At 37.4% G+C, this 15,932-nt stretch overlaps 1 protein-coding gene across 3 annotated transcripts in view; it reads right to left on the reverse strand.

Annotated features, from left to right (window-relative positions):
- Positions 1-14,861, reverse strand: part of PTPRC (protein tyrosine phosphatase, receptor type C) — a 64,678-nt gene extending 49,817 nt beyond the window's left edge. For 2 of the 3 annotated variants that reach the window (XM_026853370.1, XM_026853368.1), the window contains exons 1-2: positions 14,092-14,124; positions 13,889-14,006 (exon numbers count right to left, since the gene is read on the reverse strand). In XM_026853370.1, the coding sequence (XP_026709171.1) occupies positions 13,889-13,955 (67 nt within the window). In that variant the 5' untranslated portion in view covers positions 13,956-14,006; positions 14,092-14,124. Of the gene's footprint in view, positions 1-13,888; positions 14,007-14,091; positions 14,125-14,682 lie in introns of those variants that run through there. The other variant, XM_026853369.1, reaches the window with a different exon arrangement.
- Positions 14,862-15,932: the final 1,071 nt, after the last annotated feature.

Raw genomic sequence — 15,932 nt, forward strand, 5'->3', positions numbered from 1 at the left:
CTTATCAGATTCCACAGCTTCTTCCACTGTGGGTCCCCAATCCAGCTCTTCCCTGGCTTCAGAGTTGGTGACAGAAGACAAGGAACCAAGCAGCATATCAATCAGTAGTGGCTAACTAGACAGCAGAGCTAAGCTCTTCAGTAGTTCTGGCAGCTATCAGAAAGTATGAGATAGGAAGCATGGGACACCAAGTGCTAGTTTTAAAAAAAAGAAAGAAAAAAAAAGCTTTCTTCATGCTATCATTGAAGAAATGCTGGAGATAAATCATTAGGTTTTTATCCTCTTTAGACTAACATATAAAATGGTGATCATGCCTTCAGTACTTATTTACTCCTTACATAGGAAAGAAATCCTCTGTTTTATTGGGAAAAAAAACATGCTGTTTGTTTTAGCTTCAGGACTGCAGTTACTATTACAGGTTATTAATACGTCAGCACATTCACTGTAAGCCATTTCAAGCTTCAAAATTTCCAAAACATAAAAGGGATTTAGGAGCCTAAGTGATCCTCAAGAAGTCTACTATACCCATAAAAAAAGTAATCTGTCAGCTTCTCCAGCAACAATACAAAGAAACTTGACTGAAATCAGTTTGTGCTGCAGGGATTCTAACGTGGCCTAAAGAGACCAAAATATTTTTTTATTACTTAATTCTTATCTTGGCATTACAGCAGTAACATAAAACTTGCTTGACATCTTAACATAGACTTGAAATAGTCAACAAATGAGTTTTCTTTTTTTTTTCTCCTCAAACATCTCTTACACCTGAGCAAAAATGTCAAATATTTCTATGCAATATTTTGCACTTAAATTTCCTATCAACATCCACTTTGCAAATGTTAATGCTGATTAAGGATATAAAAATAAAAGCTACAGCTTAAAACAGATACAGCACAATGTTTTTCAGTAGGATCTTCTCACTTCCATCTCAATTCTATGCTCCATTAGATAGGAATTATACTGCACTTCATCTGAACTGACACTTAACACATTCTGAAAATTGTAATTCCTCATTTCCTGATGTCACACAGGTCTAGTGGAGATTGTTATAAACCAATATTCATGTGATCTACTTTAAATGTGATATCTACTTTTAAAAGGGTGTTTCACTCCTCTTTCAAGAAGCAGGAACGCCTCATAAAACAACATTTAAAGCCCTTTGTCACTTAAATAACATTAATAAATGCAATGTCTATTTTGATACCAATAATTGAAACCAATATGGAAATAATGGTAACACTAGCACAATACAAGTCACTTTCATGGTCATAAATACAATAGAAACAACTGCAATCTTCAGAAGTAAGCAGGAAAGACAGCTATGAATAGGTTTCCCTTGGTCAAGAGGTGCAGGAATTTGGCAAGGTTTAGCACTACACTACTGCAAAGAACTGAATGTTTAACCAGACCTCACTAGGTCTTTTAACAAAAAAAAAAAAACAAAAAACAAAAAACAAAAAAACAAACAAACCCAACAAAAAACAAACCAACAACAAAACAAAAAATACACAGCATACAAAACCCCACACCAACACACAAGAAACCAGAATTTCAATATTAGTTCTTCAGTTCTCTTCCAAATATTAGAAGAGTAACTACGAAAAATCTTGATTTGCTTCATTTACATTGTCAGAAGAACTTCAGCACAGAATTACACCCTGGAAAGTCACAGATGTATGTGACTTTCACAGAGTACAATGACTACTTTATAATAAAATTGTACACACATAAGCTGTTCCAAAAGACATTGTCTGAGAAGAAAATGTAATTATTCAAGAGTTGGCAAATATTCACTTGTATTGCCAGTGCAAAGCCCTAGTTCTTTTCCTTTCCTAACGCTTACAAACATTCACCGAGATCTTAAATTCTGTGATCACAGACTGCTCATTTGGTCCAGCACAGAAACACTCCAGAGCGTGCAGTGAAGACATCTTTTGCCTGTGGAGCTAATTCTGTGCAAGAGCCATGGAGTTAGTGAGGCAGGGGATGGCAAAAAAGTTCTCACAGCTAAGAAGTAAAATGCTGGTTTAGGCAACACAGGATTATATTCCAGCTCTTATCACAGAATTCATGTATAATGTTACAAAATCTACTTATACAAAGTTTTCTATACAGCACTCAATAATTCCTCTGCATTTAACAGGTTATATTAATTATTATCAATCTGATTTGCAGAAGTGGTAACTTTTCAAAACTGCAAATTAACTGAAGTAAGGGGTGCTTTAAAGAGTACAGTGCTTGTCTCAGATTAAGCTTTCTGAATCAATAGATTGATTTTCTCTTTGGATCATTTTGTCGCCACAGATATGAAAATCATTATGTGTGTAGGACGTAGCTACAGAAGATGAGCACCATCATCAAAAAGCTTAAGAAGAAACTAATAATTCTAGCTGCGGAAAGTTTGAATATCAATTCCATAAATATGGCCTGAACTATACATTGAGCAACACAGATATAATAATACACTGAATATATTTCCATTCCCTATACAGAGAAGAGAATCCTGTAGTGGGAAAATGGTATGTGACAGTAAAAACTGCCATAAGATTTTGAGACAAGGCTGCTTCCTGAAAACTGGGTACTTAACTTCACAACCTCCATGTCACTCTGTACATGTGATTTCTCAGTTTTTAAAAACTTCCTCCACCCTCAAAAAAAAGAAATAAAATTAGAGACTGTGTGAAAGGGCACAATGCTGCTGTCCCCCGGCTTTATCAGCAGGACTGGGATGTGTCTATCTCCTTGCTCAGATCTGCCCCTTGGGGTTAAGGGAGTACCAATAGCATTAGGATATTTTCTGTACATCTTCTGCATCAGACAGTGCGAGAAGACTTTCCTCAATGAATTTTGCAGATATTTGCTGACAGCACAGGAGTGGTGAAACACATGGACTTTGGCTGCTATGTCAGGCCTTGCTGTATGATGTAGAAGCTTTCTATCAGTTTCTTTGTATCTTTCTCCCCCTTTTTTTCATCTGCTCTGTTCCCCACTGCCATCTCAGTCCCAGCATCCAATCTCTTCTCTTAAACCAGTTTTACCATCTTTCCTCTGATGTTTTGGGGTAGCAATAGCCATACCATCACATCCTGACTCCTGGTTTCAAAACTCTGATCTCCCCTCATATGACTTCGTATCTGATCAGAACTTTTCTCTGAATGTTGGTTCTCATAACTACAGAAAATTTCACTAAAGAGACCGATTGCATCCACTAACACTGTGAAGATCAGACAGTGGTCATAAATCAGAAGATTTATCACTCTTATCAGTCATTGCAGTGCTTTTCAAAGACTACCGTAAAGATCTGAAGTGATTTTTTAAAAAGGATGTAGGGTTACATACCTGTTTCCTGCTACCTATGGTTGCTCATTGCCACAAGGACAAGCTAACAAAACAGATAGATTTTTTTATTAAACAGTTATTACAAATACATCAGCTTCATTCAAAACTCTCCTCACAACTGCATCCCATGATCAGCTACTCTAATAGCAAACACAGCCATTCACATTAGCCCTTAGCATTTCACAACAAAACCTTTTCACTCAAACTTGCAGCCATCTAGAATCCCAAAGTCCTGATGATCTTGAAGTCCAACTCAGCAAAGGATCACAACCAATTCAAACAAACAAACAAAAAATTCCCTCCAGAGATTTAAATAAATATTTAAAAAAATATTTTATACTGTAATATGGATCAAGGTAACACTTGAATTAATTGCAGAGCTTGTGTCTACAGAGTTCACCTGTTGATATTCAGGAGACATGATGTCATCCTGTGCATCTTTGAAGACAAGTTCTGTATTTCTTTCTCCTTGCTTTTTTTCAAGAGAAAAGAGTCATAGTGTGATTTTTTTTTTCAATCTAAATAAATCTGTTAGGTCAATTACAGGTCAAAATATATTATTGTTATTACTATTTATGAGCACTTAGATATGAGAATGCTGAATGTAACATAAAAATTTTCTAAACTGAACAGAATGTGGTCCCCTCTCTTTCATATACAGATGCTGTTCACATCAGCTCATCTCTCACAGAGTATCTGCCACAAGAATTGAGAATCAGTGGGGTGAGATTATACACTCTCCCATACAAGAGAATGAACGTGTGTGTGTGTTTATAACATATCATCTACGCATTCTGTTGTTTGTTTACCATATTTCACTCACTGGTGAGAGAATGCAATATGTTAATGAAAGGATTAAACAGCTGGAGAAAATAACTATAATATAACAAATAAATATAATGCCTTTGTATGTGACCTGATTTTTATTTTTTCTATATAGCAAGAGAGGAGCTTTGGAGCACCATAAGTTTTTACCTGAAGCTGTTTTATCATTAAGAGTTATCTTCCAGGAATATGTTCATCAGTTGATATATAAAGAAGGTTATAAGAGCACAATGTAAGACCTGCAATACATGGACCTATGTAGGAGAGTTTATTTTGGAACCAGGGAATAATTTGCTCAGTTGTATGCTACTTTAAATAAGATGTTGTATGTCCCTTTCTCAGAAAAGGAAATAAATAGCACAGAGGATTATGCAAGATCTTTGGTTGGGCACACATGCTACTATTACTTTTTCTTCTTGCCTCTATATCATTCCTTTTTAAGAAATATCCATGATGTTCAGAATCAGATCATAAACCCTTTGAGGTCAAGAACAAATTCCATCCTACATTTGTACAGCATCTGTTTCAACCAGAATGCTCGATCGTGACTGTGGCCATTAAGCCCTACTGTACACACAGGTGTCATGGTTCAACCCCACCAAGCAACTAAGCACCACCTAGCTGCTCACTCACTCCCCCACTAGTGGGATGGGGAAGAGAATCAGAAGCATGTAAGTAAGAAAACTCATGGGTTCAGATAAGAACAGTTCAATAATTCAAATAAAATAAAAATAATAAATTGCAATGGAAAAACAAAACAAAACAAAAAGAGAGCAAAATAAAACCCAAGAAAAACAAGAGATGCAAATAAAAAACAATAGCTCACCAGCAACTGACCAATGCCCAGCCTGTTGCTGAGCAGCAGTCCCCCAGCCAGCTTTATATGCTGAACATGATGCCATATGGTGTGGGATGTCCCTGGGGTCAGTGGGGTTCAGCTGTCCTGGCTGTGTCCTTTCCTGACTTCTTGTGCCCCCCCAGCCAGCTCACTGGTGGGGTGAAAAGCTCAAGAGTCCTTGACTTACTGTAAGCACTGCTCAGCAACCACTAGAACATCCCTCTGTTAACATTATTCTCATCTTAAATTCAAAACATAGCACTATACCAGCTACTAAGAAGAAAATTAACTCTATCACAGCTGACAGTCAAAGATGTACAGGATGTACAGGAGCAGCTCCTTCCTGACTTTCCAAATGTTCAGTATTCACAACTTCAGAAAAAGTTTCAGAAAATATTAACTTGTAGCTGCACACTTCAATTTTTCACACCATCTCAGTGACCAACACATGGAGGTTTTCTGAAAATCTTATAATTTTCTTTTACAAAAACAGTTCTCAAGTGTTTTGGAGCTTACAGTCAAAACTGGGAGTGTCTCCTCCAAACAGTTTTCTCAGGACAGCTCACAGGAGAGCAGAAGTTTCAGTTTGAAGACATCCAGTAGGTTTAAAAAAAATTACGTTATTTTCCTATTGTAATATAAAGCCAAAGAAAATACAGCAAAATACAGTAAAAAAACCCACAAAGGTAAAATAAAGACACTTGAAAGCCTCTTTTAGACTTTCCACTGATGTCACCAATGAGGTGAGACAGGTGAGCAGCAATTCTATTGTGAAGAGAAACAGAGAGTATCAACTGTAGAGAAAGCAGCTGAAAATAGCATATCTGACATGCTCTGTGTTATGAAAACATTAGTCTGTGAAGAGTAGCTTTTAGCAGCTGTGGTTTGGAAGCAATCCTTCCCTTGCCATTTAAGGCATGCTCCTGCAATGACAACACACTTGTTGACATCTCTGGAGCAGAATCACTTCCACTTTGTAAATGGCTCTCTTCCCAACATTAACATAAAAACTTAAATCAGCTACTGCACCAAACACTTGCTAGTTTATTCAGGGTGGTGCAAAACTGCATCTTAGCAGGCCCTTAAGCACAGCATTAACTACAGCAGAAAGACAAATGCAGCTGTCGCTTTTTATTAGTTTTTGGAATGATCTGATCCTCGAATCTTAGAATGTTTGTGGGATCTTTTTTCCTGAACTCTTCTATGATTTCTAATGAACTTAATACATCTTGTGTTGGTTCTAAAGGCATCTGTAGATGACATTTCCATAATTTGGAAATTGCACTATCTTACTGTGAATTAAAACTTATCTATTTTATCACTTCAAATCCTCATGGCCTAACTGGCCAATTTTCAGAAAAGTATAAAGTACTAAATTCAGGAGGCCAAACATCACTGGCATTTATAAATTTTACCTCAGAGTATTACAAAACCTTTAAGTATACAAAACCTTGATCCATTAATATCAAGGATAAATAACTCTTTATAGATCTCACATTAATTTCCTTGAGCTGCCTCCCTCATATTCAATACCATTCCGCTGTAAACTTTTCAAACTGTAAGTATGTAAATTGACACTGGATTAAGCTATTATTATTCCTAACATTTTCCAAAGTGATTGTATCGGGCAGCTCTCAGAAACATCTATTTCTAAGTCATTTGATTAGCAGACTAGGACAGGAAAATCAGAAGTGCTACTAAATTGTACTAACGTGTTTTTCTTACTGCTGTTTCATATCTTTCCCTCAAACCTCAACCACATTTCATACTTCGGACTAACACATTAGACTGCAGGTGTGTGGAAGATGTAGAAAAGTCTTTCAGTTCTGTTGAAGCAGCACAGTTAAGTACATACACATTACCAAAACTGCAAACAAGGCCAAGTATTTTCATGTGCTTATTGGGCAGTCTCAAGTATCATAAATATTGTACTTCCACTCGTGGACACAGATACATGGCACAGGCATGTGCATTCACACACAGTATTTGGAGATGAGGGAACTTGTATATGGTTTACAAGAAACCTAGGGCAATAATCTCTCATTGCCATCAGGGACCAAGTAAAAAAAAAAAATTACACATAATTTAAAAAATATGTTTCATTATCATTTAAATTCTTCCAAGAAAGAATGATATGAATAAAGAAATCCTCCAGACACTATCCAAAACTCATTAAACCCCAAAGATTTCTCTAAGGTGTATATGCATGCAATTTTGCATCCATTTTGGAAACTGGAGGTCTATTTCAAAAAGATTAACTAAACTGCTGCACTAGCAACATTGGTTTTCTTTCCTTCAATTATGTGAGCATATTGTTTTAAGCTATATGCTGACAGAGTCAGCTTGGTCTGCCTTTCTCTAGAACACTTGGTTTACAGTTATAAATGCTACCACTGAGATTCTGAACACACCTAATTTACTAGAAAAGCTCATTATTTTATTTACCCCTAAGTGTGGAGGATGCTTTGTAACATGAAGACTTTTGCAGCAATGATCTGTTTAACACACCTTCTCATCTCATCTGCAGACACTGCAAGTAAAAACGTGGCAGTCCTGTTCTTATGTCTCACAAGGACTCACTGACAAACTTCAGTTATTTCACTCCTCATTCATTAAAATGGAGACTACAGTTGATGTGATCGTGTTTTAGAGAATTTCAGATTTGCTGAAGTTAAGCACAGTATGAGTTGTTCTTACTCAGCACAAAAGTATCGGCTCCCCCATTGACACCACCTGTGCTTTAGGACTGAGAACAAAGTAGAAATTGATGCACAAGTAATTTGTTTCATACTTTTCATTTTCTTTGCTCAGATACACTTTTCAAAATACTCTAACACACAACCAGTTTCCTCAGATTTATCTGTGGTAGTTTACGGACTGCAAGAGACAAGCATCCCTCAGAATACTTAAGGAACTGTGACTCTACATTTTGCAACAAGGTAAGCATTAGTACCTTCAATTTAACAGATGATGAAACAGATCAGGAGAAATGAAAATGACTTGACACTTCACACCATCAGTTTCTGAGACCGCCTAGACTGAAGCCAACTTTTGTCTCAGATCTTATTCTAAAAGCTTGACTATGCTCTGCCGTTTATCTTACTCTTTTTTCTACCTACATATGTCTTAACTCACAAACATCCAGAAACAGTTCAGAGACTAATACTATCTTAAATATTCCATCCACAGCTTCTGCAATGTATATGATTACCTGGAAAGGCTTTACTAGTCATATAGTTTTGTACTGTCTCAGCTGAGGGTCTGTATTGTACTACATTTTCCTGAGTGTAAAATCCTTCAGCTCATGTAGAAAGTGTATGTTTCATTTAACAAATTATTTTCTTATATGTTGTACAGAAAGCTTCATTGTATGGCTTAATTTTTCTGTTAGAGAGCTAGTTTGATTATTTCTCTTTCTGTCAGAAAAAAGAATGTATTTCAAAAGGCAATTAAAAATACTGCTCCATGGAGTCCACAGTTTTACAACAACAAAAAAAGTCATTCATGCACAACAAAAGATACCTCTAGAGCTCTGTGCAGGGCAGTGGGATTAGGAATGAAGAACAGGCAGATTGTAAGAAAAGACTTTGAAACTAGAGAATAGAAACCTAAGCAAGCAGGCTAGCCGAGGAGGCACTGACACAGGGGGAATAACTGCAAGAACAGTACTGCAAAGTACTGGTATAAAAGAAAGGAAAAGTGGATCCTGTTAGCTATACAACACTATGGATAATATAAGCTGGCACTGAAGTGCTCACAGCGAGTTTCTAAAATCCTGGCACTGAAGGCCCCAAACTGCTTTACTTGAAAGGGAAAGAAGCCTGGAAATAGATAAAATGCTGTAACACTTAACTGAAACACCAGTGAAGAAGATTTATTTGCAAGTGTATGGATTGCCTGGAAATAGATGAGGACACACAGTACAACAGTCTGAGAGAACAGTAAAAGCTGAAGGGGAAAAAAATAAAAACAGCTTGCACATCCATATCTGTTATTTTCATCTTGATATTTACAGGACGAAGTCAAAGTTTTGCCTCTTTAAAACATTTCACCATTTTTTGCACAGAAGTGCCTCAGGGCCTAAACTGAGCTTTGAAGAGAGCACACTATTCCCCAAAAATGTATCGGATGTTCAGTACTTCATAAATTTGCCTAAAATAACTGCTTGATTTCTAGTTATATACTATTAATGATGAATACAGGTGACTGATGCAGAAAGCAGGGACAGCCACTGTCTCCCTGGCAGTCACGGCCCCAGCAGCCAGCTCAAAGGGCCTGCCGGCCCGAGCAGGGCACAGACATCCAGTCCAGCCCTATCCAAGCTGTGGCTTTCCTGTAAGGCACAAGTTCTTCTTAGGGTTTGAAAGGAGTTCACTCACAGCCGCGAAGAGCTGAACTCAAGGCTCGCAAGCCTTGCCCAGCACATGACACTTCCCTGCAGTGCCTCTTGTTCCCCTTCCGCCTCGGGTGCCCCTGCTTGCAGCCACCCCTGTGCTCCGCAGCCCCAGGGCTAGCAGCACAGGAGGAACAGCCACCCAAATCAAGGGGAATGACTGGGGAAAGTCTGTGCTGCAAACGTGGGTAATGCAGAGACAAGCTAACTCTAGACGAGGTAGCTGAATGAGTACAAAGAGAAGTCAAGCCATGACAGCAGAGTTCGTTGTGGGTTAACGTGCTCTGCCATCCTGGTGGGCCAGATGTATGCTTATGAATATTAACTCTTAAAACTAGATCAAGAATGTAAACAGAGGACAGAACATTTTCATGGCCTGCTGTTCTCCTTTCCTTGCTCCCAGCATGGTACAGTATATACCACAATGCAGCTGCACAGCAAAAGAAAACAGGATAATTTTCATGCACTATATACAATGCATTCACAATTTCAGCATAGAGACTGCCTGCTTCTTTAATGCATACACATGCTCCCAGGGAGGCAGGCAGTTCTGCAGATAGGTCACAGGAGTCAGAAGAACAGAGCTCGATGCCTGGTACTAAGAACATTTCGAAAAGTCGCTTCATCCTGTTTCCTCTCCCAACTTCTTCTGCCTTATCTCATTATATATGCAATGTTTCTAACCCATTCACTACTGATTTGTTCTTCAGAACCTAAATATATAAACTTAAGTTCACCAAATTAAATATAAAACTAGAGGAAGTGGTTTCCAACATACCATGCCACCAAGAGTCTCTGCATGGAAGCTCTGTGGCTTTAGGTCTATACTGGTAAAACATTCTCAATATGTCAATATACTGATGTGAGTGAATACAGAATGACTAGCAAATGTATTTTCCATACGATGTAAACTAGTCCATTAGTCCAGAACCAATGTCTCCTGCCCTATCTGCAGTTATAATCAATATACCCCATCAACAACTCAGCCATCTGCTTATTATGTTTGTGAACGTCTAGGTGAATGGGTAATGACATGTTTGGTCCAAATCAGTAGCTAATTCTAGTCCAGAAACCATGTAACTATGTTAGTGTGCTGCTGATGTCCTCTAATTAGCATGTGTCCTGCTGGTGGCTTGGGTACAACACCATAACAAAACTGAACAGCTTCCAGTTTAGAACTGGCTTGTGTCTGGCCAGCCCAGGAAGTGAGCAGGACTGCTTGCAACTCTGTGCATACACAAACTCTCCATCTCAGTTGATTTTGAATGAAGTATTGGCACTGTGCAAAATGTGAAAAGCAGGCATTTGTTTCAAATGACTGAGAGGTCCCCAAGTGCAGGAATCTGGGGGATTTCAGAAAGCCTTAAGTGCACCACTAAAACCAAAACAAAACGATACTGTCCTAAACAGAACCTGCAGTGGGGTATCCATAAGAGGAAAACACCAGAGGCTGTACTCTAAAGTCTTCACTTGACTTTCTTCTACCTTAATATCTATCCTCTTTGCCAGAGCAATTCCCCTCATCCTTCATGCTACACATGAAATGAGCCAATATTACTAAGTTCTGCTACTTAAAAATTCAGTCTACCAGACTCTTTCCAAAGGGCTAGACCAATCCATGAAAAAGCTTTTCACAGAAAGTCAAAGCCATAGGATAAGCTATACTGATGCTGATGTCTCTGAAGAAAACCTAACACTTCCAGGTGGAAACCTTCACAGCTGTTGGGCATAGAGACTTCATAGCTTGGTTTTTGCGTGCCTGCCAAAGCTTGGTACTTTTAACTTCTGAAATAAAAAAAGTGACACCCAAAACTATCAAGCAATTACTGAGTTTCCTGAAGTAAAGGAAGTGGCTCAGAAGTGGGTGAAGGCTTTTGAAAGCTTTCGAATTGCTGATATTTTAGTGGAGGGTGGGGGACGAACCTGAATTAATGACCTAATGGGGAAAAAAAGTGCTTATCCTACAAGCATTTTTTTTTTCTAAATAGAAGTAAAGGTTTCTTTTCTGTGGTTGTTTGGGGGTGGTGGTGGTGGGGAGGGTGTTGCAGTTAGGGGGGTTTATTTGTTTTTCAATTTGGGGAAGGTTATTGGGTTGGGGGGATGTTTTGGGGGTTCTTTTGCATAAAGAAGGAATTGACGCATTGTATCAGGTATCTTAGCATAACTTTTTTGATTGGGAATTCAGCCTAGATATTAGAAAATGTATGTTATCAATCTTACACTAAAGATTTTAAGAAGCACGCCTCTGGCAACTACGGATTTTAGTAAAGATAGCTATTCTATGTAGGTAGAGGTGTTGTGCACTGACAAATAGCAAACAAAACACTGGTGAATTTAAAGGGGATGTTTCAACAGCGCAAAGGTTTACAAGGACAGATCAGACTCCAAGTTTGGTGTTTATTGGTACCGTATATTGGTATGTATAGGTACATCCACAAATATTACTCGTCTATTGCTTACCAGGGTAACTAGATGGATACATAACTTTTATTTACATATTCTAACTTGTTTGTTTGTTTTAATGTAATTTGATGCTCTTAAAAGTGGCTTGGTGATTACAGGAAATTAGAGACATTTTATAGACTTTCTGAGCTTGTGGTGGAAGTCAACCTTAAAAATTCTCCTGTCAGGTCTTCAAAATCATTAGGTGCAATAGGATCTTGAATAATAATAATAATAATAAAAATAATAATAATAATAATAATAACAAAAAAAGTCCCAAAGCCCACCCAACACTTACTAACAAGTGCCATAAAACCAAAGCCTACACCACCTTTTCTGAACATTGCTCCTCCATTAACAAACCTCTCCCTAGACTACCCAGCTGCCCAGAGCTACAAGGCAGAGCAATCTGCACAGCAAAGATGAAGCATAACGGTTCTGTCACCCTGACAGTAGAATCAATCTCTGTGTTAAACTACATGATGAAAACAAGGTCTGTGAGGTTGAGTATTTGATACTACAGTGGAAGACTATTAATCACTTTAAGTCTTCTAGAGAGGAGTTAGAACTTATCATTTCTTTTAGGGTCTTCTGTTTAGTAAAAGTACATAGAGAGGAACTGGCTCAAGCTAGACTACTGTGTGTGGACAGAGTAAATAACTATTACTTGAAATAAAATACTGCTATCCCTCTTTCTGTCTTCCAGCCCTCTCTGTTAGCTAACACATGGACTGACTGCAGAGGTGGCTGAAAGAGCAGACAGCAACCTGCCCTTTCCAGAGAAAAGGGAGCAGTGGGAAGTCTCAGAAAGACTTATAAAGTGGAAAGTAGGACAGCAGAAAAAAAAAGAGAGGAAAAACAAGAGATTTTGTTCTTTTCCTCTATAGTACAGCATTCACTTGTTTTTCTTATAATATCTAACAGCTACCAACCAGATTCATTCAGTACTGCCTCTCTTCAGACTTTGAAGGACAAGAGAACTAATGCCCAGGCTTCAAATGCCTGTCTTAGCTAAAGGCAGATCATTTTCTTGCTTACATCAGTATAAATCTGGAGTTACTATAGTGACATGATGATAGAAGCATGCATAAATAAATTCAATGTATGTGAAAAAGAGATTTCAGCCCTGCATATGATTTGCTGCCATTTCAGAATATGTTTCAAGCCACTTTTCAGGGTGAATGTTAGAGAAAATCTTTTGTGTCTGACATCAGCTCTCCCGAATTACATTAACTAGCTAAACTGATGGAACGTACATATACATAGAAAGCTGGATGTTCTTTTGAAGAAAATATTTTCTTAAACATAGATCCATTTTTGTCTTTATATAAAAGCATTACCTCAAAATTAATTGCCTTTCTTGCTACTCACATTATCTGTCACATCTAGCATGTTTTGCAAGATCAAACCCTTGGGCTCTTTTTTATTATAAAATTTTAAAAAGTTAAGCAACAAATTCACCTGCTGTGGAGTTACTAAACAATTAAAATTTTTAAACACTCTTTAAGAAACAGTTTTTATAAAATAAATCATTTATATTTTATAAAATTAATATAAGTAATTTCCTAACTGTAGAGATTAACTTACAATGTTTAGATATTTTACTAACTCCACTGCAGTAAAAATCAAAACTTGAGGAACTGTAAGCAGTTTCTGAGATCAGGGAGTGGCTAAAATGGATGGGAAGATTTTTTCTTGAAGGATTTAAACAAGAAAAACAAAGTATTTCATCATGAGATGAAACCAAACAGAAAGACTACGTTGAACAGGTTCACATAAGAGATCTAAATGTATTCTTTTTCAAGTACAACTACAATTTTTTTTTTTTAATGATTCATATAACTCTCACGTATGATCATGCGGAAGACATTTTAGCCTTGTATATTGCGCATCAGTCTTCCTGATCTAGGTTCTGACACCATTGCATGCAGTTGTATTCTAATTTCTGAACAAAGATGTTATTTCTCCACTTTGCAAAGCTTTTCATTTGTTTTACTGCTACAGAAGACATTCAGGTATCAAAATGAGAGAAAGAAATATCAATTGCTACCTACCTTTGACAAAGGCATCCTGTCTCAGAAATGCAACGCCAAATGCTAAGAGTTTAAGCCACAAAAACATGGTTATTTCTGGAAATCAGGCGTATCCTTATGAAACAGCATGTGTGTGTTTCTGGAAAGCAAAATAAATGTTATCTGTCTGCAAAAGAATTTCTCAGCAAAACTTGAACCAAAAAAGAGAATAACTAGGCACATACATTGCACTGCCTGCTTATCTGTGAAGGAGTCGCTTCCTCTGTTACCCCAAACTAACCACTCGCAAACTCACTACTCAGTTTAGTGATGTCAGAGACAATTACTTCTTAAAAAAAAATTCTTTCAGTTTCCAGGAAGTCAAGAGGGTTTTTCTTAAGTTGCTACAGTAATGCTCAGCTTCCTTAATTCAAATGAAACAGATTTTCAGCCATTTCTTTCTACTGAGGAGCTAAATGAGACTTAACTTTTCAAAGAACTGGATTTAACAAACAGTCACTCTTTCTCTTCATATTCACTTTTCTATTGCATATATTCACTGAGCCCTTTATGAATGCTTGAGATCTCCGTTGAGAGAAAGAGAAACCCAAACCACCAGTCAACAATACTAGCAACAAGGCCTTCATATGCATCCTCAAGTGAAGTGACTGCTAATTAAATGAAAACCCTTTAAACATGACATATATTTCTGACTCTTTCCACAAGCATGCAATTTTAGGTATGACAGTAATACACAGCAAATGGATATAGGCAGTCTAATTCTGTTTTCTGTAATGTTCCAATTCCTAATTAGATAGCTCCATGCAATTCCTTACCATGGCAGTGCCAAAGGATAGTGGTCCCTTTCCTGGAGTTGATGTAAGATACACCAAAGACATTTTCCCTCACTGCATGCACTGAGATAGTCCTCAACAACTTGATAACAAATGCCCATTATATAGTAGATTACAAAGGGAATAAATGTTGGGATTGCTTCTCTTATTGGAGATTTCAAAGGTTTTACAAGAACCAGCAGAATCCTGTCACAAGATAGATAAGGAAAGGAAGAGAATGTATTTGTGTTTATTCTTCATATCATAAGTCATTCACAGACTTCTTAAGCATCACACAGGAAAAAGTTGCAAATTCACATAATACTTCACAGAAGACATGAGTGAATCAAACTTCTTAAGATTAAACCCAGCTTCTACACATTCAACTTTGAGTCAAGTCTTATAACACAGGCCACAATCATAGCTTCCATAAAGCAGTATGTTCCTATGAACTCTCTGTAATAATAATTATATTGTAAACGTGTTCAGAACAAAACTGACATAGTGATATCACTCTGACACTCCAGAGACTTCATCTCTGATATGCAATAACTTCATCATCCTGGAGTTGTCATAAATTGAATTTGGACTACAGCCATACATTGTCTGCAGCACTGACATCTTAGTCCCCGTTATCCTAGACAAAACCAGGATAACAGAAGGGCTGAGGTGTGACATCTGGTGAATAGAGTGCATGATATATCATGGAGAATGTCATGTAAAGGCTCCCAACAAGAACCAGGTTCCATTTCTACCTGACCTTCTCCAGTGGTTTTATACAACCTCCACTCACTTTTTCATCAAGCTGTGTCCTCAAGACAAATTCCTGCACAGTGGACCTTTTCTGATTGTGTGATATTTACATAGCCTCCCTAGCACTTAAATACCGCAACATATCATATATATTATGGGGTCATAACATCACACACTCTACCCCTCATATCATTTGGGTAGAATATTATTACACTCATTTAACAATTGAGAAACCATAACTATCAACTGTTAAAATTAAATAAATGACCAAAATTACAAATGAAACTCGCAAAGGATTCGGAGACTCAAACCATATATCTTAAGTCTCAGTTAAGTGCTAAGAAGAAAACTCTCTCTTTCTGAGAGTATATCCTTCAGTCAGCAAATTGTTTCACTGACCATTTTCTGGCAATGAAATACTGCCCTGTAACTGAGAGAACAAACACCTTCATAGAAATTACATAGTGACTTTTATTTCAGATTAGTCTCAGATGTTTTAA

The sequence above is a fragment of the Athene cunicularia genome, assembly GCF_003259725.1.
Source record: "Athene cunicularia isolate RWA chromosome 8 unlocalized genomic scaffold, athCun1 chr8_part1, whole genome shotgun sequence".
Taxonomy (NCBI): Eukaryota; Metazoa; Chordata; class Aves; order Strigiformes; family Strigidae; genus Athene; species Athene cunicularia.